The 26,461-nt window shown below is 40.8% G+C and overlaps 1 protein-coding gene across 2 annotated transcripts in view; it reads right to left on the bottom strand.

Annotated features, from left to right (window-relative positions):
* The window catches only part of lrrk1 (leucine-rich repeat kinase 1), a 111,879-nt gene that overhangs the window by 76,658 nt on the left and 8,760 nt on the right, over positions 1 to 26,461 (bottom strand). For both annotated transcript variants that reach the window (XM_039598993.1, XM_039598929.1), the window contains exon 3: positions 24,184 to 24,374. In XM_039598993.1, the coding sequence (XP_039454927.1) occupies positions 24,184 to 24,374 (191 nt within the window). The remainder of the gene's footprint in view (positions 1 to 24,183; positions 24,375 to 26,461) is intronic.

Below are 26,461 nucleotides of genomic sequence, written 5' to 3'. Positions count from 1 at the left end.
ATTTGTGACATTTAGTGTGTGTGTAGTTAGTGTGTAGTGTTGTGGATAGTTTTGTGTTGTGTGTCAGAACAATGAGGTGACTGCTGTCTGCAGGTATCAGGCTTGTGATGTTCTCCTTTATAGTGGACAGAAATTTTTGGAGTGGCACAAATAATTTGTGTGGCATTTTATTGAATGCAGAACACCTGATTGTTATGTAAATAGTTTGAAATGGTTATATATATATAAAAAAAAAAAAAAAAAAAAAAGGGTAAAATGTAAGTGGCTGCAAATAACTTTGTTTGCAAAACTTGAGCATATGATTTTAAAATTGACAATTTCTATTTGCATTCAAAGTTATGAAACAGGATTCAATAAACATGTTTGTGGTTGTTACAGTAAAAATAACTTTTTCTACTCGGATTTTATGTTTTTTTGTCTGATTTTAGATCAATTGTGTTAATACAGTATGTCAAAATGAAAACATAACTGTAAATTCAGACATGCGAGGTTGTGCTGAAGAGGATGATACCAATCAAGGCAAAGTAAACAGTTTTTAAAGGTGAAATGTAGAAGTAAAATCAAAAGTGGTTAAAATGGCCAATTATACTTTGGACCCCAGAGGGTTAAACATTTTTTTTTTTAAAGTAACACAATAGTTACTTTTCAAGTGATTAATTACTTTTAGAATCTTGTAACTCAGTTACTAACTCAGTTACTAGTTACTTCTTAGAAAAAGTAACTATAATTAATTATTTTTTTAAAGTAACTTGCCCAACACTGCTAATTGAACAGATAACCTTGGTGTTTGTTCTGTTTTTGTGTGAAAGAGCAGCGGATTAGAACCAAGTAGAACAACAGACATTTTATAAATCACCACATGAATATACAGACATTTCCATAACAATTAGACTTTTAATGACTTCACTGAATTGTTCTTTTTCCAAGATGGAATGATTGTACACCATACATCTTTTATAACGTTAAAAAACAAAAACAAAAAAGAAAACACAAATGAAAAAAGAATTGTATATACAAGTTAGGATTAATTTAATTTCTGTAAGCCACACAAGGTCAAAAAGTATACATACAGACTCAAACACTACCACTCAAAAGGTTGGACACACCTTCTCATTCAGTGGTTTTTCTTTTTTTTACTACTTTCTACATTGTAGATACAAACTGAAGACATCAAATAGATATATATATAAAAAATATGGAATTATGTAGCAAAGAAAAAGTTGATAAATAACTTTAAATAGATTTATCAAAGAGTCACCGCTGCTGCTGAGGATCAATGCTGAGGCATCAGCCTCAGAAACCACAAGTTAACTGCACCTCAGATAAGAGCCCAGATAAATGCCACACAGTAACAGACAAATCTCTACATAAACTGTCCAGAGGAGACTGTGTGAATCAGGCCTTTACAGGGAGTGCAGAATTATTAGGCAAGTTGTATTTTTGAGGAATAATTTTATCATTGAACAACAACCATGTTCTCAATGAACCCAAAAAACTCATTAATATCAAAGCTGAATGTTTTTGGAAGTAGTTTTTAGTTTGTTTTTAGTTTTATCTATTTTAGGGGGATATCTGTGTGTGCAGGTGACTATTACTGTGCATAATTATTAGGGAACTTAACAAAAAACAAATATATACCCATTTCAATTATTTATTTTTCAAAGTCAAAGTCAAAGTCAGTTTTATTTGTCAATTTCTTCAGATATACTTGCCATACAAAGGAATTGAAATTACGTTTCACACTGTCCCATGCGTAGACATAGACAACAATAAAGTGCAGATGCACAACATTTAGGTACATACAGGATGTAACAAGACAGGACCTACACATAACGTATAATAAAGTGTTCCACAGTGCGCCCTGGAAAGTAGTGTACTTGTCTACTTGACGTAGTCCCAGGTTGTGGTTGGTAAGTGTTTTTGTTTTAATGCAGCATAAGACTGTAGCAGCAGTAATAGTAATATAAATAATATAAATAGTGCTAAAGAAAATACTAAAAACATATAGCAGCAGGTGTGTGCAATTGTAATGCAGAGGTAGTCGTTTCCAGTCAGGAATGTGGAGAGTGTTTCCTTGTTGTGGAGTGTGTGTGTGTGTGTGTGTGTGTGTGTGGTGGGTGGGTGGGGGGGGGGTAGGGTCCAGTCTGTCTTCCTATACTCCTGCCAGTCTGGTGGTTCTGCTGGCTGGGAGCCGGGAGGGAGAGAGTTCAGCAGTTTCACAGCCTGGTGGATGAAGCTGTTGGTGAGCCTGGTAGTGCGGGAGCGGAGACTTCTGTATCTTTTTCCGGAGGGCAGGAGGCTGAACAGACAGTGCGGGGTGGGTTGCATCGTTGACAATTGTGATGGCTTTGCGGGTAAGGCGGGTGGTGTAGATGTCTTGCAGGGAGGGAGTGGTACACCAACTATCCTCTCAGCTGTTCTCACAATGCGCTGTAGAGCTTTTCTGTTATAGTCAGTGCAGCTACCGCCCCACACAGTGATGCAGCTGGAAAGGATGCTTTCAATGGTTCCTCTGTAGAATGTGGTCAGGATGGGTGGTGGAGCACTTGCCCGCTTGAGTTTGCGCAGGAAGTAGAGGCGCTGTTGTGCTTTCTTGGCCAGTGATGCTGTGTTGGTGGTCCAGGAGAGGTCCTCACTGATGTGCACCCCAGGAACTTGGTGCTGCTCACCCTCTCCACCGCAGCGCCGTCGATGGTCAATGGGGGTGACAGGTGTGGTCTCTCTGGAAGTTGACAATAACCTCCTTGGTCTTGCTAACATTTAGCAGGAGGTTGTTGTCTCTGCACCACGTGGTCAGGAGCTCAACCTCTTTCCTGTAGTGGGTCTCATCGCCTTGGTGATGAGCCCCACCAGCGTTGTGTCGTCCGCAAACTTCACAAGGTGGTTGGAGCTGTAGGTTGGTGTGCAGTCATGTGTCAGCAGGGTGAAGAGCAGAGGACTGAGCACACAGCCTTGTGGAGCCCCGTGCTCAGGGTGATGCTGTTTGAGACCTTGTTGCCCACACGCACCACTTGAGGCCTCTGGCTGAGGAAATCCAGCAGCCAGTTGCAGAGGGAGGTGCTGAGGCCCAGTCTGTCCAGTTTACAGGTGAGTTGTTGTGGTATTATGGTGTTGAATGCTGAGCTGAAGTCTATGAATAGCATTCTCACATATGAGTCTTTCTTGTCCAGGTGAGTTAGGGCTGGGTGGAGGCAGAGCAGATTGCATCTTCTGTGGATCGTTTCGCTCTGTATGCAAACTGGTATGGGTCCAGGGTGGGAGGCAGGGTGGATTTGATGTGTGACATGACTAGTCGTTCAAAGCACTTCATGATAATGGGTGTCAGTGCCACGGGCGGTAGTCGTTGAAACAGGCTGGGGATGGTTTCTTTGGCACAGGTATGATGGTGGCAGTCTTGAAGCATGATGGGACAGTGGCTTGCCTCAGGGAGATGTTAAAGATGTCTGTGAAGACATCCTTCAGCTCCTCTGCGCAGATCTTTCTGCACACTACCAGGGATGTTATCTGGACCCGCTGCTTTCCGGGCGTTGATGGTGATGAGTGTCCTCTTCACGCTGGCAGCAGACAGGCACAGAGGCTGGTCGTGTGGAGGTGGTGGTGTTTTCTGTGGGCGTGTGTTGTTCTGTGCTTCAAATCGTGCAAAGAAGCTGTTCAGGTTGTTGAGCAGAGTGGTGTCGCTCTCACAGCTACGCGCTGCAGGCTTGTAGTCTGTAATAGCCTGGATGCCTTGCCATAGGCTTCGTGCGTCCTTGCTATCATTGAAGTGGGAGGTTATCTTGTGTGTGTAGTCCTGTTTCGCTTTCCTGATGCCACGGGACAGGTTGGCTCTCGCTGTTCTCAGGCCTATTTCATCCCCAGCTCTGAAGGCCTTGTCTCTGGCCTTCAGCAGCCTGTGGACATCTCCTGTTAGCCATGGCTTCCGGTTGGCTCGAGTTGTGATACTTTTCATTTGTGTAACATCATCAATGCATTTGGTGATGTATGAGCTCACTGTGTCTGTGTACTCCTCAATGTCTATGATGTTATTGTAGGTGGCTGCTTCCTTGAATATATCCCAATCAGTTGACCCAAAGCAGTCTTGAAGAGCAGAGGTGGCCTCCTGTGGCCACACTCTTACCTCTTTCATAACAGGTTTGGTGACTTTCACTCTGTCTGTATGCTGGCATTAGCATAACAGTGAGGTGATCAGAGGTGCCGATGTGGGGGAGGGGGATGGCTTTGTATGCTCCTTTTTCCTGTGTGTAGACCAGGTCCAATGTGTTGTCTCCCCTTGTTGGAAAATGTACATGCTGATGAAACTTTGGGAGAACAGTTTTAAGGTCAGCATGATTAAAGTCTCCTGCGAGGATGATGAAACCGTCTGGGTGTGTTGTTTGTTGCTCACTGATGGCCTGATACAGTTCGTTCAGCGCCGCATTTCTATCGCTGTTGTTGCTAGATGGAGGTATATAAGTAGCGACCAACAGGATCGAACTTATCTCCCTGGGCAAGTAGAAAGGCGACACTTCACGATCATGAACTCCGCCAATGATGAGCAGTGTTTGTGTACTACAGTGGCATCACGACACCATTCGTCACGGATGTAAACACAGACCCCGCCACCTCGGGTCTTGCCTCCGTCTACGAGAGCCCTGTCGGCTCTGTAGCATGCTAGCTGCTCCAGTTGTATGGCCGAGTCCGGAATGTTGTCATTAAGCCATGTCTCAGTGAAAACTAGCACACAACAGTCACTTACTCTGCGATTCGCTGATCTCAGAAGTCGAATGTTATCCATTTTATTGTCCAGAGATCGTACGTTGGCCAAGAGGATCGATGGTATGGCTGGGCGAGTTGGCTTAGCCTCGAGCCTGACTCTGACACCTCCGCGCTTGCCCCGCTTCCTTGTCCTAGCGCACCGCCTTCGACGCCTCCTTGCCCGGGGAGGGGTAGCAGGCGAGTCCGGTGAGTTGCTAGGCCAGCTAGCAGGCTGTCGCAGAAGTCCTATCTCCCTTAGCATCTCAACGTTCGTGTTCAAAACTTGGCAAATCTTGCTTCTCCGAATGTGTAAGAGAGCCTGACGACTGTACACATATTCCGACGTGGACTGACGAAAAACACTTGCAGAAAGACACTTACTTGACGAACAAAACACCGCATTTTCAGGAGAGCGTGAGGTCGCTGCGTCTACACGCGCCGCCATCTTTTATGACATTGTTGTTGATTTTTACCAGTGAAACCAATATAACATCTCCACATTCACAAATATACATTTCTGACATTCAAAAACAAAACAAAAACAAATCAGCGACCAATATAGCCACCTTTCTTTGCAAGGACACTCAAAAGCCTGCCATCCATGGATTCTGTCAGTGTTTTGATCTGTTCACCATCAACATTGCGTGCAGCAGCAACCACAGCCTCCCAGACACTGTTCAGAGAGGTGTACTGTTTTCCCTCCTTGTAAATCTCACATTTGATGATGGACCACAGGTTCTCAATGGGGTTCAGATCAGGTGAACAAGGAGGCCATGTCATTAGTTTTTCTTCGTTTATACCCTTTCTTGCCAGCCACGCTGTGGAGTGCTTGGACGCGTGTGATGGAGCATTGTCCTGCATGAAAATCATGTTTTTCTTGAAGGATGCAGACTTCTTCCTGTACCACTGCTTGAAGGTGTCTTCCAGAAACTGGCAGTAGGACTGGGAGTTGAGCTTGACTCCATCCTCAACCCGAAAAGGCCCCACAAGCTCATCTTTGATGATACCAGCCCAAACCAATACTCCACCTCCACCTTGCTGGCGTCTGAGTCGGACTGGAGCTCTCTGCCCTTTACCAATCCAGCCACGGGCCCATCCATCTGGCCCACTCTCATTTCATCAGTCCATAAAACCTTAGAAAACTCAGTCTTGAGATATTTCTTGGCCCAGTCTTGACGTTTCAGCTTGTGTGTCTTGTTCAGTGGTGGTCGTCTTTCAGCCTTTCTTACCTTGGCCATGTCTCTGAGTATTGCACACCTTGTGCTTTTGGGCACTCCAGTGATGTTGCAGCTCTGAAATATGGCCAAACTGGTGGCAAGTGGCATCTTGGCAGCTGCACGCTTGACTTTTCTCAGTTCATGGGCAGTTATTTTGCGCCTTGGTTTTTCCACACGCTTCTTGCGACCCTGTTGACTATTTTGAATGAAACGCTTGATTGCTCGACGATCACGCTTCAGAAGCTTTGCAATTTTAAGACTGCTGCATCCCTCTGCAAGATATCTCACTATTTTTGACTTTTCTGAGCCTGTCAAGTCCTTCTTTTGACCCATTTTGCCAAAGGAAAGGAAGTTGCCTAATAATTATGCACACCTGATATAGGGTGTTGATGTCATTAGACCACACCCCTTCTCATTACAGAGATGCACATCACCTAATATGCTTAATTGGTAGTAGGCTTTCGAGCCTATACAGCTTGGAGTACGACAACATGCATGAAGAGGATGATGTGGACAAAATACTCATTTGCCTAATAATTCTGCACTCCCTGTATGGTCAAATAGCTGCTAAGAAACTTTGACTAAGGAAAACCAACAAGCAGAAGAGATTTGTTTGGGCCAAGAAACACAAGGAATGGACATTAGACCAGTGGAAATCTATGCTTTGGTCTGATGAGTCCAAATTTGAGATCTTTGATTCCACCCGCCATGTCTTTGTGCAATGCAGAAAAGATGCATGGTACATACACAGTTCCCACCGTGAAGCATGGAGGAGGTGGTGTGATGGTGTGGGGGTGCTTTGCTGGTGACACTGTTGAGGATTTATTCAAAATCGAAGGCACAGTGAACAAGCATGGCTACTACAGCATCCTGCAGCGACATGCCATCCCATCTGGTTTGCATTTAGTTGGACCATCGTTTATTTTTCAACAGGACAATGACCCCAAACACACCTCCAGGCTGCGTAAGGGCTATTTGACCAAGAATGAGAGTGATGGTGTGCTGAGCCAGACGGCCTGGCCTCCACAGTCAGCAGACCTAAACCCAGTCGAGATGGTTTGGGATGAGATGGACCGCAGAGTGAAGCCAAAAGGGCCAACAAGTGCTCAGCATCTCTGGGAATTCCTTCAAGGCAGTTGGAAAACCCTTTTCGGTGACAACCTCATGAAGCTCATGGAGAGAATGCGAAGAGTGTGCAAAGCAGTAATCAAAGCAAAGGGTGGCTATTTTGAAGAATCTAAAATATAAAACATGTTTGGAGTTACTTCACACTTTTTGTTTACTACGTAATTATAATTCATGGCTACCTTTCCTCATAACAGCTATCCCCTCAAGATTCTCTCCGTTTAAAGCAATGCATTATCAGGGATTGTAACATCTGGTCTTCCGGTGTCATGGTGGCGAGAGTAGCAGCATAAACAGGAGCTCCTGCATCGATAGGTAAAATAATCCGCAATTCAAGAATATAATTCATTAAAAGTGACTTTCCCCTCAAGAATAATGAGCGGAGATAAAAAATAAAAAGGGACGAGCCCCAGGCCGAAGCTTAGAAACGCGACTTGAGAGCAAGACATACGAAACACGCTCCGAGCATGAGGGCGAGAAGATGGCGGAGGAGGCCTCAACATCAGCGCCAGGCTCCCTCAGACAGGTGGTGAGTGAAGTAGTGGCGGAGGGCATGCAAGACCTTAAGGCAGAGATGAAGAAGGAGCTATCGCTCATGAGAACAAGTTTGAAAGAGGACATGAAAGCCCAAATGAGTGAGTTAACACGCGAGATAAACCAACAGGTTACCGCCGCCACAAGCAGGATCGAGGAGGTGGGGGAAACGTCTGGAAGAAATGGAAAGAAACATGGTAAGGAAGGAGAAATGGGACATTGGAGTGAGGGATGCCATTGTTCAGCTGCTGGATAACCAGAGGCAGCTCCAAGAGAAGGTTACGGATTTGGAGGGGCGCTCACGCCGTAATAACATACGGATATATGGCATCCCTGAGAACATAGAAGGCACCTCCATGCTAAGGTATGTGGAAAGCATGATGATATCGGAGTTGGGGGACGGTGTGGACTTGGGCAGCGAGAAGAACCTAGGGATAGAGAGAGCTCACTGGGCGCTGGGAGCCGCCGCCGGGGGCGCCCCCCCGATCAACAGTGGTGCGCTTCTTAAAGTTCAATATTAAAGAACAAATCTTACGCGCTGCATGGAAGAAGCCTGTATATATAAAGGAGAAGCGGATTTTCTTTGATCACGACTATGCCGAAAACATACAAATGAAGAGAAAAGAGTATGGCCCGGTTAAAAAAGTACTTAAAGAAAACGCCATCCGGTTCCAGACCCTGCTTGCCAGAATGCGGGTTCATTTTGACTTGGGAATGGTCCTATACAATAGCGCGGAGGAAGCTGCGGCGGATCTAAGAAGACGCGGATACACGGTGGGACCGGTGGCCACAAGAAAGCCCAAAGGCATTACGGCGGAGATGATCAACAGTATGCTACCGACGAGCGTGGTTGGGCCGCGACGCGCCGGGAATACAGCTGATCTACGCGGGAGCACACAGGAAAAGCTGAAAGTTTTCCAGCGCACGGATGTCAGTATGGAGGAGTAACACCCGCTGCCCCGCCCACCCCGTTTCGCTGTTAAGATGAACATAAGATCTACGGAACAACAGGTGCACCGGGCTGCTGATCAATACAGGGGGGTATATGGTTGGATGGCCTCCTCCCCTGGCCGTGATGGAACTTGGCACGTCAATTCCCCTTTGATCATGGAGTGGTGAGGGTCCGATGCAGGTGACTCACATGTTTTTTATTTTTGTTTTTTAGTTTCCTTTTTTCTTTTAAAATAGGAAACGAAAGGGGCCCCACACTGTGGCATTTCCCCCCAGACTGAGAGGAGAGAAAAAAAAAACCTCTCTCATGGAAGACCTGCTTTGTTTGGTTAAGCCAAGTTCTGTCTTTGTTCATGTGTGTTTATTATGTGTTCTGAGGGCTGGGAGTATTGTTATGTTGGTGCAGGAAAATAAGTTGGAAATCTATAGAATGTATGCGGTATTATAAAGGTACTGTCTTTGAATGTAAATGGTATAAAGAATCCCATTAAGAGGAGTAAGATTGTTCCCTTTTTAGCTTGGAAACTAATTGATAGATGCGTTTCTGCAAGAAAGAAACGCATCAAAGGAGGAACATGAGAAGTGGAAGAGGATGGGATTCAAAAATATTTATTATGCCTCACATAGATCTGGGAAAAAAAGAGGAGTGGCCATTCTGATACCGAACAAGGTTGGTTTTGAGTTTACTGGAGAATATAAAGATAAAGAGGGAAGATTTGTGTTGGTGAAAGAGAAAATAGAACAGGAAGATGTCACGCTGTGTAATATATATGCACCCCCAGGTAGTAGTGCAGGGTTCTTTAAGGAGATATTCAGTCTTATTGCCGCAGAAAGTGTTGGAACATGTATATATGCAGGAGATTTCAATTTACTTCTCTATGCAAAATGGGATACAACTAGCCGAGACCGGAGGGGAACTAAATTAGAGGAACAAGTAAAAACAATGTTATCTGAGTTGGGGCTTATAGATATATGGAGATATTTACACAAAAATGAACGCAATTTTACATTTTATTCAGCGAGACATGATATGCACTCGAGGATTGATTATTTTTTTACTTTTAGTAAAGATCTCCACAGAGTGAAGGATTGTATAATAGGACAGAGATTTATCTGATCATTCGGGACTAACTATGAAGATTGGGTTTAAAGCTAGCCCCAAAAACACCTTATGGAGGCTTAACACAGGTCTGTTAAATAATGACTCGTTTAAAAGAGAAATGGGACACAAGTTAAAAACATATTTAGAACTCAATGACAATGGAACAGTTAACCCTACAATTCTATGGGATGCGGCTAAGGCATACCTTAGGGGTAAAATTATTGCAAAATGTGCAGTCCTAAAGAAGGTGAGAGCAAAAAAAGCTGTCAGATTTGCAGGAAAATTTGGGAAAATTGGAACAACTGCACGCCGTTACAAGGTGCCCCCAGGTATTGGAGCAGATGAGGCCAGTTAAACAGGAGATCCACAAAATTTTAAGTGAGGAAATTGAAAAACAATTAAAATATAATAGACAACGGTGTTATGAGGCAGGACCCAAAGCTGCTAGGCTATTATCATGGAGACTCAGGAGGCAACAACAGGAGAACACAATTCATAAAGTTTGAAATTTAAAAACAAATAAGATAACTAATAAACTCGAAGAAATTCAGAGAGCATTTGAAGATTATTACGCTGAGCTATACACACAACCGGATAAAGCAGATGAGCATGAGATTCAGAATTTCTTATCCAGCTTAGATCTACCATTTATAGGTAAGCAGCAGAATGAAAAACTCATCAGAGAAATATCAGCAGAAGAAATTAACATTGGGATCTCAAAACTCAAGACTTTCAAAGCTCCAGGATGTGATGGATTCCCACCAGAGTGGTATAGGCAGATGAGGGAACCCTTAATCCCACTATTAAAGGCCTCTTTCAATTACACTCTGAGTGGGGGGGCGCTCCCTCCATCATGGCGGGAGGCATATATCTCTGTCATACCAAAAGCAGGGAAGGATAAAACTGACCCTAGAGGTTATAGACCTATTAGCGTGTTAAATATAGACTATAAACTATTTGCCGCGATTTCGGCCATGAGGTTAAGTACATTGATGCCCACGCTGATTGAGGATGATCAAACAGGCTTCATTGGTAACAGACAAACACACGATAATATCAGAAGGGCCATTCATATTATTGACCAGATACTTAAAGGGAAAACTGGAACAGTTCTCATTGGGCTTGATGCAGAAAAGGCATACGATACGGTCGGATGGGAATTTCTGTTTCATGTGTTGAAGAGATTTGGGCTATGTGACAGGTTTATTCAATGTATAAGAATGATTTATTATGTCTCCAGCAGCGAGGATCAAAGTTAACGGCAGCCGCTCAAATCGGATAACACTACAACGTGGCTGTAGGCTGGGCTGCCCGTTGAGCCCGCTGCTCTTTAACCTTTTCATTGAACTGTTGGCTCAATGCATCAGGGAAGAGACTCGACTGGAGGGGGTTACAACGGGGAACGTGGAAAATAAAATTTGCTTGTATGCAGACGACGTGCTGGTAGCACTAGGAAACCCGGAAGAGGGAAATGCTGGAAGAATATGGCAGACTGTCTGGTTATAGACTAAACATTCAAAAAACTCAAATCTTGACATTCTTTTTTAACCCCACAAGACAATTGGTAGCTAAATATAGATTCGGATGGCATCAATCTCAAATGGAGTACTTGGGGATCCTACTGACAAAAGACCTTGCATTGTTATATGAAGTTAATTATAATCGGGTGAACAAGAAGATATATGAAGATCTGGAGAGGTGGGGTCTGCTCCACCTCGATCTGGGCAGCAGAGTTAGAGCGATAAAGATAAATATCCTCCCAAAGCTGCTATATTTGTTTGCAGCACTTCCAGTGGAGGTTCCAGCAAAACAATTTAGGGAGTGGGATATGCATTGCTCAAGATTCATATGGGGAAATAAAAGGCCGAGAGTGCGATATGCAACATTGCAGCTGCCTGGTGAGCGGGGGGGCATGGCCCTACCGTGCTTTGAGGATTACTATCTGGCAGCCCAGATCAGACCTCTAGTGTGCTGGTGTAACTCTAAGTATGAAGCAAAATGGAAGGACATTGAGCTTTCCTTGATGGATTTCCCAATACAGTCTGTTCTGGGGTCTCTTGAGAGTTTGCCACAGGCATATCAGATGCAAAATTTCTGTGTAAGTTTTTCCCTGAAAAAATGGGCAGATGTGATTAAAATTTTTGGCCTTAATAGGGAAATATGCTGGCCATCCCAGCAACCCTATCTCCCACGCTTCCTTCCAGCATTGTTAGACCATAAATTCAGGGAGTGGTCCAGGCATGGAATCACTGCAATCTGTAAGATAGTTAAGCATGGGGAGCTGATAAATTTTGAGGAGACGTGTCAGATTTACGAGATCAGCAGGGAATATTTTTATCGTTACCTACAGGTTCGGAGCTTCTTCCAGAAGGAAGTTAGAATCCCTGATGCAGATGTTAGTGGGGTGATCCAAATATTTATGGATGCTTATGGTGAGAACATTATAAGAGGCACTATAGGCAAAGTGTATAGAAGTTTTATAGCTATGAAAAAGACCTCAACAAGATATGTCAGTCATCGATGGGAAAAAGAAGCAGGTATAACTGTCTCAGAGGAAGAGTGGTGGTGGATGTGGAAGAATGTGTTATCTACCACAAATTCTTTAACATGGCGAAATTTTGGATGGAAGAATTTAATTAGATTCTTCATCACACCAAAACAGAAATCCAAAATAAGTGGTTCAGGCGCTTTATGCTGGAGGGAGTGCGGGGAGGTCGCTGCAGGTTGCTTCCATGTCTTCTGGTCATGCCCTAAACTGAAGACCTTTTGGGAGGAGATTAAACAACTGGTGTTGGATGTGCTGGAAGTAATACTGGACTTCTCCTTTAGTACCATGTACCTTGGGAATATCCCTGAGGATATAAATAAAAGAGACTCATACTTACTGAAAATAATTATGGTTGCATGCAAAAAGGAAATTACTAAATGTTGGTCACAGACAAGCCCCCCCCCCCCCACATGGAAGCTGGTCATAGACATTATTAACACAATTCATCATATGGAACTGATTACCTTCTCACTGCGGCTGCAGAAGGAGAAAGGAGAGAGACTTTGGGAAAGATGGGATCGTTATACGTCAAGAGACTAGAATCTGATACCTCTGTGATGCAGAGGGACAGCTGCGAATTTGTTTGGATGGAACATGCACCTGTGTAATGTGTAATATATGAAAGTAAAACGAGGCGATGTGTATTTTGGACTATGTGAACATATGTGAATTTGTTGGTTTCCCTTGCCCTCTTTAGTTCTGTATGTAAAATAAGATGAAAATCAATAAAGAGAAAGTATTAAAAAAATTAAAAAAAAATAAATAAAAAGGGATTGTAACATGTAGTCCTTTTACTGAATCATAATTACCATATATCTGCGGGATAAGCAGATGCTAACTTACATTGTGCAGAGTCAATTGCTACAGACCTCCAATCTTCATGTGGCCTTCAGATAAGGTCAACAACAGTGCGTAAAGAACTTCATGGAATGGGTTTCCATAGACGAGCACCTGGATCCAAGGCTTACATCACCAAGTGCAATGCAAAGCGTCAGATGCAGTGATGTAAAACACTCCCCCCACTGGACTCTAGAGCAGTGGAAAAGTATTCTCTGGAATGATGAATCATGTTTTTCAGTCTGCAAGCAATTGGATGTATATGGGTTTGGCGGTTGCCAGGAGGACAATAAAGGGTGGGCTGTAAAGGGTGGGCTGACATCATATTAAACCTTATGCAAGGAATGAGAATGGGATGTCACTCAAGTTCATGTGTGTGAAAGCAGATACGCTTCTGACAATATAATGCATGTTTGGATGAGTAAAGGTGAGGGTTACAAACCAAACAAAAAACCCCCAAAAAACATGAGGAAAGTTAAGTGGGGTTTCTCTCACCCCAAACGGTTGCGGCAGATGGCTGCCCCTCTCTGAGCCTGGTTCTGCCGGAGGTTTCTTCCTGTTAAAGTGTTGAAGTGCTTGCTCATAGGGGGGGGGGGGTCATATGATTGTTGGGTTTTTTTCTCTGAATGTATTATTGTAGGGTCTACCTTACAATATAAAGCGCCTTGAGGAGACTGTTGTTGTGATTTGGCGCTGTATAAATACAATTGAATTGAATTGAAAGTCCTTAATGTAATAATTAGCAAATCCTCAAAATGCATCCAGCTGAAAGATGGCAAATGGAAAAATTCCATGAAAAACATTAGACAGGCTTGGATAAAGAATAGAAAAGCTGTGGTCCTTAGTCCTAAAGAACATATCCAACTAATGGAACCAAACTCAGCATTGTGTACTCAATGAGCTTCATATTTAAATTCAATAAGACTCATTCACATGCCTCACCGGTGGAGCATAGTCAACTAGAATCAGACAGGGGGTCTCAATCAGACACAACCAAGCACATTAAAATTTAACAAATGTTTTATAAACACATAAATTGATATCAATTGGGGTTTTGTTTACTCAAACATAATATTTCTGTATAGCAGATGGTGAGAGATAGTAGGATAGCACATAGATTTTTGTGAAACTGATGTTTATCCATTTGCAGTTATATTATAACACCGCCCAGTGGGCTTGTCACTGGGTGTAATGAGTAACCTGTAGATAACAGCTTAACTTTAAGGTGTGTTGTGTCATTATCTTATGCTGAGTCATTCCTTTAATTTTATTATGATTACACGTTAGTTGCTTAGATTGTGTTGGATTCACCTTCGTCTTAGCGACAGTGTGACACCATTTTATACACCATGAGTAAAACAGGTTGTTGCCTTGATGAAGATCATCCATCCATCCATCCATTCGCTTCCGCTTATCCTTTCCAGGGTCGCGGGGGGCGCTGGAGCCTATCCCAGCTGTCATAGGGCGAGAGGCGGGGTACACCCTGGACAGGTCGCCAGTCTGTCGCAGGGCCAACACACAGGGACAGACAACCATTCACGCTCACATTCACTCACACATTCACACCTACACTGTAAAATGTAATTCTAGATGTTTGTTATTTCAACATATTATTCTATATCAGTTTGACGATAGATGACTGAAGTTGTTGTTATAACATAGAATTACAAGTTAAAAACGTCCCAATTACACCAAAAAAAGCTAACTTGAAAACTCATGTCCAGCTAAATCAGCAACTTATGTGAACTTGACAATGTGGGTAAGTTGAGCACAGCAGGATTCAAAACTGCTTCACGTGACTGCTACCGAGGTGCATCATGGGGAATTGGCGGTTAACGACATGCTCACTTTACTTGGACGTTTTCTAATCGTCTTCTTTGGAATATGCTTTCAAGGTGAGTAACACTGGTTATAACTATAAGGAAAGAGAGCTACAAAAGTTGGAACATGTTTTGAATTTATGGCATGATGTGTGTTTTTCTCTTTTACCGAAATGTTTGCTTTAGCTAATGTAACTTTAGCCGACAAGGTCCAGCTTGTGTGTCATGACCAAACTTGACCTAATAAACTGACACATGGCCTTTTTATGGGTTTAATGTGGCACTGACCAAATCACAAGTATTGTGCCGCTAGCTTTAAGGTTGTGCACTCAACCACTGTTGCGATATTAGCAAGCTAACTCAGCTAATTAATAAAGCTTATTTCATATTGTCTCTGTACTTGTAAATTTCTTTCATGTTCACAGGCTGTTGTATTTTGGTGGAAGTTCATTTTGGCAATATTTCCAATAACTGACTGGGTTCAAAAAGAACTTTTGGCAGGACTCTGATGCTTGTTGTCATCTGTTTACCCCTATGTAATCACTTAAGTTGTTATTAACTGCTGCATGCTAAGCTGCAAGAGTGCACTGAGGACTGAGACAAAATATGGTCTACAAACCAGCATTATATTAGTTTTTATCAGATAGTCCTCCAGTGTGTTTATTTTTTGCTTTAATTCTATTGTGCAGTTATTTGTTACCCTGAAATGCTTTATGCTTAACAACAGCTCACCATTTTAACTTATTTTTGAACTCTTGTGATCAGTATGACTAGATTGTGTGAGTTTCCATACTAAAAGAGCTGTAGTGATAAAATAATTGGCATCAGAGACACTGATTTTTGGCATGGTATACTGCAGTTTTTTTTTTTTTTTTTTTTTTTTTTTTGCATAATTTACCTTTTAATTAAACTGCATTCTCTGTATTGTAACAAAACTAACATTGTTTATATGTCAGAAAATTAGCAAACATGAATAAATGGCGAAAACAATATAATTATAACATATATTTTATTTTACTTATTTTAGGTCTGTGAAGCCAAACTTGATGCTGGGGATTTATTTTTGTCAGTGGAGTCAAATGGTAAGTTACAATTTGTGCATTTTGTCATACTGGAAACACCACAGATTATATTGTAACTTAATAGCTCTGTAGAACAAATGATATAAAGATTGTAGTGTCAGGGTACTTCTTAAGAAGTAATATAGCACTATTGATGATCGCATGCAGGTGGCATAAACTAAATATTCAGACATGTTACCAACAAATGATTCATTAACAAAAGCAATGGAGCAGACTGTTTAGGTTCTTGTGGTTGTAATAACATCCATAACTGCAAGTTTGTCATTAATTTATCTTCACAGGTCTAGATGATCACATCTGTCTTTGTCATTTAAATGAGGTGGACTTGCAAACTTTAAGCTCTTTTTGGGTAAATTGCTGTCCACTACATATACACAGAATGTGCACAGTATTTCAGATCTAAAAGGGAGTATGTAATGGACTTGCTGGCTTTAATGTAAAAAGCCTGTTGTGTAACTTTAATGAGGCAGTTGGACTAAAACAGTATTGCTCATCAAGGTAAACATCTGAGGAATAAGGAAATTGTTACTTGTCCTTTTACTCAGTGTTCTTTTTAATCGCACGCTTACTAAAGTTTTACATCACATAAGTCATTTTCACAATCATTCTACTTTAAAAGATTTCGAGACAGAGCTTATTGTTCTCTGAACTTCCTTGTTCGCTGAACGGCAGGTAAAGTGCATCTTTTGTTTGTTTGCTTTTGTGTGTTTGTGTTTTCTCTAATGGGCCTCAGATGACTGTTTGCTTAAATTTGGGTCTCAAAGAATCTTTTTTTTTTATTCTGCCTGTACTCTCCACCCTCTTCTTCTATTGCTCAGGTTGAAGCAGAATTTGCCCGCCTTACATCTGTTGACCTGAAAGGGTTCCTTTTGCTGTGCTTGACCATTATGGAGAGGTTCGTGGAGCTGTACAAAATCAAGAGCGGCATAGGAGGGCTAACTAGGCTCATAAGATGCTTCGGTGATGATGTAAGTGTTCAACTGCGAAATCTAATCCTTTGTTTAAGTTTTAGGTTATCCAGTTCAACTGATGAACTCATTGAAAGAAAGCTGATAAGTAAAGTCTGTCATCATATTTCACAACTGGACATTTAGTGTGGTAACTTTTACAGAATCTATGTATATTGGTGGTAGGTTGGATATCATATTCTACTTGAATGTCCTGATAAGCCTGATTCAAAATCTCCAATGATAATCATATATTGATGGAATTATGCATCAAAAAGCTATGAATTTGGAGCTGTCTACATGCTTCATAAACACTGTTTAAAAAATGTTTTGGTTTTGTTTTTGACTTCTTTGACCAGAGCCCTACACAAAGGAAGAGGACAGAGGACCTCATTTTCTAAAGGAAGATCCCTCACACACTTTCAAGACTGTGAAGGTTAGCATTGTTTCTTTTAGTAAATTTAATAATGACAGCACCACAGTGGATTTTAATGAAACATGTGGCATCTATGAAACAATAGATGCCACATGATAACATGTGTACTTTTTCCTCACCAAATGTATTATTACAAGATCTTTGACACTGGATTTGGTCTGGGTTTCAGAGAAACTAACTGGCAAGCTAGCATTGATATTATTAGTGTCTTGTGTTTATTCATGTCTTCACCAGGGTCTTTGACATTTCGCTGCTGTACTGTTCACTTCAGCTTTACGTTTGATTTCTCACATTGTATATTGTAATGGCAGAGATATTAGGATGTTTAAGGGGCTGCAGTGGCTGCTACAGCTGTGGGGGCAATACTTTGGTGAAATGTCCTGGACCCTGGAAAAGAGACTGTGTAGACTGGGTAAGCAATTAAAGGTTACTGGCCGAGAGTCATTGGGCAGCTGGGTAAAGGTGGATGTTGATATTCCGTGCCAATTATGCTACCTGTTCAGCCATGTCTATATGCTCTTTTTCATGCTGTTAATATAGGGGAAAAATAAACTTTAATCAATAAACTGATTAAAGAAGCATTGTCTATGGAGCCATAATCTGATCCTGTAGTGTAGCTGCAGTTTGCACATTTCATGTATTCTCAGCCAGATTTGGTTTAGAGCACAGCCAATATTTAGCATAAGTAGATTTAAATTCACACACTGGTGATGGCAAGCTACATTGTAGCCACAGCCGCCCTGGGGCGCTGACTGACACAAGCGAGGCTGCCGGACACTGGCACCACCGGCCATCTGACCACCACCAGTAGGCAACAGGTGAAGTGTCTTGCCCAAGGACACAACGACTGAAACTGTCGGAGCCAGGGCTCGAACCGCAACCTTCCAATTATAAGACGAACTGTCAACTCTTGAGTCACGATTCAGTCATCCACCCATGTGTGTGAATGACTGAATGTGTAAAGCACTTTGGAGTCCTTAGGGGACTAGTAAAGCACTATACAAATACAGGCCATTTACCATTTAAATTGAAAATTTTGTTTGAATTCTGCAATTGAAGACATGCTCAGTTATTTATGAACATGGTCTTTGTTTAAAGCAAGAAATGGATTTGTAACATGGGGTGCATATCTCATTCTGAAAAACTTTAACAACTAATAAGTGTTACCCAAAGCCAATCACCATCATCCAAAGCATCAGTATGGCTCTTCTTTGGAAAGACATGAATTGTTAAGCACAAGGGATATTGTGTAATTGTAATTGTGCAATTTTTTTTTTTTTTTGTCTTTGAACCCTTTTATAGCCGACAGGTATTGAAGACACGTTTTCTAAGAGGATGAAAGTTGGCATTGCGATGGTGAAAGAAGAAGACATCATCGATGTGTTGGTTGTCCTTCAGGCGGCAGTAATCCTGTCTAATCTGAGGGATGTCTCAAGTGCCATTTCCATGCTGATGGGCCTTCTTTTTGCCCTCAACATAGACTATCCAAAGGAACTTAAGGACATCTTTGAAGTCATTCAGAACATCCTAATGAACATTGGTGGAAGGCAGTGCATCTCACTAGTGCATGGTCTAAGAAACAGACTCTTGCAGAAAGCCATGCAGAACTGTAATTGTATGCTCACAGCATACAATTGCCTTAGTGTTAAGGACAGTTTTATTTTACTGTTTGTTTTTTTATTCTTGCAAGTTCTCATTCTCACTTTTGTATGTCACTAAATGACTACACTTTACATTCCAGATTAGACAATTACTCATTTGTTCATGGTTTAAGAAACTTATGTGAACAACAATATAATGGTGGACTTTGCAGATGCTTATCTCATGCAAGTCAGTAGTTTTTCCTTTGTTTTGCAATTGAGCAGACTCAAACTGATGTTTCTGAAATATCCATCTTATCAAATGTTTCAGAAGCATGCACTCATTTTCAGAGATATTGGTTCTGTGGAATTTGTTGCAATTGTAAACGAAGACAAATACAAGAGTTTGATATCTTAGTTGTTATAAACTGATCTTTATTGTCACTTATCAAAGGTTTTGTACTATTTTAATATTTCAAGTTTTATGCTAACAGGTGTGACTGAGCACAATGAAGTTTAAAAATTTTGCAAATGTAAAGAATAACTTTTCTAAAATAGCAAGTGTCCCGTTGATACATTACATTAATGCAGACTTTATGTTGTTACTTCACAAGAATCACTACTGCTCCTAGAGTATTGGTCAGAATTTAATCTTCACCCAAACTGGGCTCAAGACCAAGTTCAAATTTATTGTTTCACAGGAGCAGCCTTTGAGTTTTGATGGATTGTGAGAAAGATGAGCTACGTCACTGATTTTTCTGTTTCTCAGATGACTAAGATGGCACAATAAATGGTGAATGTTGGGTGCTCATGAGTAATTGTCTTTTCATGTTCTTAAAACAAACTTTCTGTATGAAATGATCAGATACACTTTAATGGAATCTGTGGGTTTTTATTTTTTTTTCTGTAAACAACAGAAAATTAATTTAAAGGAATGTAGATATTTAAACCTGAGATCTAAGATAAACCTAACAGGTAGTTTTGCTGAAATGGATGTTAGAAAGCTAAAAAAACAAAACAAAACTTAAGATGTTTAATACACATTTTTCTTAACACATAAATTGCTTCCAAAAGAAATCTGTAAATTGTTCATAGAAAGAGAAGGTGGGTATAACTTAAGAGGGAAATGGAATTTAAAAATACAAAGTGCTAGAACAACTTTAAGAACAATGTCTATCTCAATTGCAGGAGTTAAATTATGGAACAGTCTAACAGAAGAAATAAAGGAAAGTAAAAACATAAATCAGTTTAAAATAAAATATAAAAACCTAATTTTAAATAACTATAAGAATGAAGAAAACGGGGTTAACCCAGGACGGTAATGTTGCTGGTAATGGTGTTGTGGTTCTTTTGGGGTTTTTTGTTTGTTTTTTTTGGTTTGTTTGTTTTTCCATAACTTGTGTATCTGCAAATATACTCATTCTGTATTTTTCATTTGAAAGAAACTATACTGTGGTGGGGCTTGCTTATTTCTTGTTTTTGATTTATTTACGTTTTATTTTGTTTTGCTTTTTTTTACCTTTGTTTCATATGTTGATTGTTTAATTTAAGACTAAAAGAAAATTAAATGAATGAGAGGTAAAACTTGAGGGGGTAGGGACAAATAAGTAAATACTTCTGCCTACTCCTTTTCAAACAAATAATGAAATGATATTTTATAATGATTGCGAAGACACATGTTTGAAATGTTTGAAATAAAAATGAACTGAACTGAACTGAACTTTACATCCAGTCAATCAACTCTGATAATTAAAATGAAACTGATTTACAAGTTCACTCAGCTACCTTAAGGAGCTCAGTTAATTAATAAACTTAAATCAACTTAGCTAACAGGTTATGTTAGTTAAGCTAAAATAGATTCCCAAGTTAAAAGAACTACTAAAGTATTTGAATTAACTAAAAAACCCAAGTCAACTGAACTAGGACAAGAGTTTAAACAATAGATTATTTTAATTTAGCTGAAAGAGTTTTCCCAAGTAAAAATGACAATTAAAGGAGTTGAACTGACTAACAAATCTCAGTCAACTAAACTAAGACGAAAGTTTAGACAACATGTGATTTTTCATTAAGATAACAATTGGTTGTGTTATAAGAACAAACTCTATTTCTTGACTTAACTTAAAATTTTAAGGCAGCCCTGTACCTGATATTTTTAAGTTGAAACAACAAGTTATATTTTACAGTGTAGTGACAATTTGGATTATCCAATTAACCTATCCCCTCAAACTGCATGTCTTTGGACGGTGGGAGGAAGCCGGAGTACCCGGAGGGAACCCACGCAAACACGGGGAGAACATGCAGAAAGACCCCGGCCTGATGGTGTAATTGAACTCAGGACCTTCTTGCTGTGCGGCAACAGTGCTAACCACCGTGCCACTGATGAAGATCATCCTCTTAGTAAATACACCAGATATCATTTTGATATTTTGATTTTGATACCCCATATAAATTGATGTATATCCCCATCCATTCACACCCATAAATAGATTTTTGGTTTTTCAAGCTTGGCAACTGTGCCACAAAATAATGTTTTTATTTTTTGCGCCTCCAGATATCCTGCTATACATGCACAGAGGTTCACAACATTACCATGTCATAATGTTATAATAATATAATAATGTGAAACCTTTCTCCAGTTATGAATCTCTGTCTTAGTGCAATGGCTAATATATTTCCTGTTTCACCTGTTCCTGTCGTTCCTGGAACAGAGAACAACCACCACCATTGTTAGCATTCTCTGACTGACATGTCTCGTTATTTGTCACTTGTAATACAGGTGAGACATATAATTATAATGATAATGAGTTTTGCAGATATTCAGTCATAACTACCATAGACGCCAAATGAAACTGGAAACTGTTACATTTGCTCTGACAGAATGTGTCTGGCCCTCCCCCACATACTTCCAAACTTCTTTGCCCTAGTCATGCACTCTGCCTTTGTAAACATATGTGAAAAAGTGGGTCCCTGTAGAGAGTTCAGTGAATTTAAGGTGGTATTGTTATAGGATGCTACTGCTGCAACTAGTCAGTTCATGAAATTTCTCCTAGATATCTCCTAGATAGTCCGCAATCAATTATAAGGGGTATTACTGCAAAGTAGAAGTGTGCAGGTACCACAGCAGCTAAGCCACGAACTGGCAACCAACATAAAGTTGTAGAGTGGGATTAACCAGTGCCGAGGCTCATAATGGATAAAAATCATTAGCGCTCAGTTGACTTGATGACTACAGAGTTACAAACACGAACATCAGTACAAAAACTCTACGGAAGCTTCATGGCATGCATTTCCATGTCTAAGCAGCTTCTATAGAAGTGCAGGTAGCCTTGTTCTTCTGTCCATTTAGTGCATTTCATTCATTACCTAAACCAACTCAAAAATATTGCTATCACCAGTCACAATGAAAGTAATATCCCCAAGAAATAGGAAAAAAATCCATTAAAGACCAAACACAAGACTTCAAAAATTCATCTGGAAATTTCATTACAATATATCTGTAAAGGTTCTCAGTCATCCAGGTCATGGTAATCTAAGAAGCTTGGAAAGAAAAGTGACTGGACTTCTATACATTTCTTGAAGATGTTTCACTTCGCTTAAAAAAATGAAAGAAAGTCAGTCGCTTTTCTTTCCAAGCTCCTTAGATTACAATGTAGTCATTCCAGCTCAAGACACACCACTATACACATAGAGCCTTGGGGGCAGGTGTGTTACCCAGAGGTATGTGGGTGTGGCAAATGAAGTAGGCCGTGCACACCTTAACTGCTATCTGCCCCTTAGACATTAAGAGTCATTAGACATTAAGAGGTGTGGACCTCCTGACCAGCAGTCAGTTGCTGATCTCACATCTGTCCCGCTTTTAACAGCTAGTTTTCATACAGTCATCAGAATTAGAATCAGAAACACTTTTATACGTTTGTACACAAGGAATTTACCATGTTGTCGTGGTGCAAAAAGCAAAAAAACAAAAAAGGTACAGAAATAGGATATATGACATTTACCGCTTATAGTGCAAAATATAGGTAGGGCATAATGTTCAAAGTGCTTTTACTGAATTCAGTATGCAAAATGTTGGTAGCCTGAGTAAATAAGTGTGTTACTGTAACACATTAATGGGTGAGGGTGCATTGTTAAGTAGTCCCACAGCCTGGGGAAAGAAACTACTGTTATGCCGTGAGGTGTTGCTTCTGATGGGCAGCTTTCCACCAAAGGGGAGTGTCACAAACAGTTTATGACCAGGGTGTGAGGGGTCGGCAGCAATCATCCTTGCACTTCTTAGTGTGTTGGTGGTGTACAGGTCTTGTAGGCAAGGCAGGTTGCACCCAATCACCTTCTCAGCAGACCAGATGACATGCTACAGTCTGCCTTTGTCCTTGGTAGAGGCAACAGGATGCCAGATGGTGACAGAGGAGGTGAGGACAGATTCATTGATGGAGAAGTAAAACTGCACCATCAATGACTTTGGCAGTTTTTGTTTATTTTTGTCAGCTGGTGCAGGAAGTACATTCTCTGCTTTGATATCCCTCTGCTGGAATATGATAGTTCCCAGGAAGTAGAAGGACTTCCTGGGCTTGTAGTTGTTTTACTGCCTGGGCCATTTCCAGAGAGAAACAGAGTCACGAGCTGAAAACTGCTGTTGTAGCAGTTTTGAATACAGCTATTTAGCTTTATAGGGACTGAATAACTATGACCTTGGATATGGATTGTAGCAAAGTGTCTCAACACTTAACGCTCCAATGTGTAATGGACGCCACCACCTAATGAAGCCAATTGAACCACGTCCACAAAAGGCAGAGAAGCGATCCTGAGGCCACCAAAGTGGAAGCCATTCACTACTTGACTCTGCATGATTGACTCAGCATGTAATTAATTTGTGTGAATGTCTTTAATATACTGCTTAGAGATGGTGGTGACCAATGACTGCAGAAAACAGTCATTGGTGGTGACGCTCAAAGTGGAATGGCTAAATTCTTTTCAGTTCCTATTCCTAATGTGTATATACAAATACTTGGATAATGTCAGCTGATATACAAAAGTTGAATTTTTTTTACTCCATAAAGAATTTTCAGTACTCAAATCAGTACTTTACAATAACAGTCAATTTTACTTTATAATTGTATTCATAAATTGTATTTATTTATCATAAATTATATATATTTATTTGTAATTTCGGCACATACTTACCAGCGTACCACTGTAACACTAGATCCAAATTTGCATAAGAGATTTTATATTTATGGTTATAGCCTACCCAGCAGTGTAGTGATACTTACCCCATCAATGCGGGGTGTCCCAGCACTGCACACCACACAGCATGCTTGTTGAATCAGCTCCCTGGCAACGTCCTCCTCTCCATCTTCATATGCTGCCTGGATGTTTTTAAAAGTGGGGTGAGTAAACAGTGTAGAACTGGGCCCAGTATCCTCCACCAATGACACCTTTGCTCCTATATCCTCCCCAGGGCCTGTCAGGAAAGAGGACAGTCAAAAATGAAAAGAGAAAAAATAAAATGTATTTGTAACTAGAAACTGGATTTTACACAGGCCTGTGGCAGGATGCTCCAGGTTAAACACTGTATTACTGTCACCCTGTTATTAGCATGCACCCAGAACTGGGTCATCTTATTTAAAGAATACGCTCATGGTATGAGCTAAAGCACAACTCACTGGATTAATGAAGTCTGAAAAGATTGTCTCTGATGGCAGATGTTAAGAAGCACTTTTTACTGTACTTCTATACATCATTAAAAAAAAAGAAAATTACTATTTAAAAATGGGGGAAAAAACCCCAAACACTAATATTCTTGTATCAATGTCAATATTCAAGATTCAACTCAGGTTTTTATTATTTAAAGAAAAAAAAATGCATGCTGTTAATTATGGAGTTCCACAGGGTTCCGTAGGGTCCCTTAGGCAGTATCATTAGAAGGCAGAACATACATTTTCACTGCTATGAAAATGCCTGTGTAGGTTCTCAGTCATCCAGGTCATGGTAACCTAAGGAGCTTTGGAAGAAAAGCAATAAGACTTCTTCGTGTTCTTTAAGTTTCTTGAAGACACTGAGAAGCTTCTTCTGTTTTAAGACCAAATGGTGGACAGTCCCAGGTATTTCCAGGCACCTTAACATCCACTCACATCTTGCGTCAGTTGATCTCAATGGGTCACATGATAGGGTGAGGCAAAGCCTCACAATTGTTTCACCTGAAACTTCTGCTAATAATGACCCACATGCTTTTCACACCTTATAAGACATAATTTTCTGCTTCTAAATTCAGAAAAAAACTGAGATTATTGTACTCAGCCTAAAAAACTTAGAATTATGGTATCTAACTAGATACTTACTCTGGGTGGCAAAACTTGGCCTCCACTAACACTGTCAGGAATCTTTGAATCAGTTTTGATCAGGATGTGTCCTTCAATGTATATTTTAAAAAAATATTTAAGACTACTTTTTTCCATTTGCATGCCAAATATCATTGGCCAAGATACAAACCCCAAGTTGCTCTCTGATGCATCCATAGAGAAATACCCCTCAAAACCATTGCAAATGCATATTATATGATCTACAAGTGTAAATGAAGATTGACAAATTTGTACAGTGAATTAGTCTAAGGAGCTTGGAAAGAAAAGTTTCTGGACTTCTTTAAGTTTCTTGAAGACGTTTCATCTCTCATCCCAGAAGCTTCTTCAGTTCTAAGACCAAATGAGACTCCCAAATTTAAGGCTTTTTAGGAGTGTTCCTAAGAGGGTCCTGGATCCCCAATTGATCCTCTGCCTAATCACACGAGCCAAGGTGTGAAAACGGGTGTGGGTCACAATCACCCAAGGTTTCAGATGAACCCATTGTGAGACCTTGCCACAGCCTATCATCTGACTTACTGATCAAATGACCCAAGATGTGAGTGGGCATTAAGTCGTCTGGGAAGGGATCTCAAAACTGGATTATAGATGGCAGACGGTTAGTGTCGTAAGCCGCTGCCTCTGTTCAAAGATGATCATTCACAGGGGACACAGATGGCTTTCTTTCACTCCTCTTTTAAATCATCTGTATTCCCTGTCCAACATTGGCATTCTCGAAAGAGGTACCTTTGTACTTTAGATGCAGATGTACAGCTGAGTGTTAATACAGCTGTACATCTGTATCAACACTCAGCTGTACATCCATAAACACATGGCTCAACGTACAGCTGTATGTTGAGCCATGTGTTTATGAAGTGGCCGTTTGGTCTGAGCATTCCTCGCTGCACTGTACAGCATACACTATGTTGTTAAGTTTGTTTGGGGAGTTTTTTTCTTTCGGATGAACCAATTTTTATCTCAGTGTGTAAGTACACTGGGATGTTGTGCTTGGAAAAGACTCATGAGTTTCTCTAACAAACCTGGTACATAAGGGATGACAATATTATTCTGTTTGTCTTAATGTAGCCAAAAACTGGAAATGAAAACAATAATAAATAAATAACTGAAAAGTGGGGTGTGCGTAATTATTCAGCCCCCTTTGGTCTGAGTGCAGTCAGTTGCCCATAGACATTGCCTGATGAGTGCTAATGAC

Source organism: Oreochromis aureus, linkage group 1, assembly GCF_013358895.1.
Source record: "Oreochromis aureus strain Israel breed Guangdong linkage group 1, ZZ_aureus, whole genome shotgun sequence".
Lineage (NCBI taxonomy): Eukaryota > Metazoa > Chordata > Actinopteri > Cichliformes > Cichlidae > Oreochromis > Oreochromis aureus.
The sequence above is the reverse complement of the archived record's forward strand: the minus strand, read 5'-3'. Positions and strand labels throughout refer to the sequence as shown.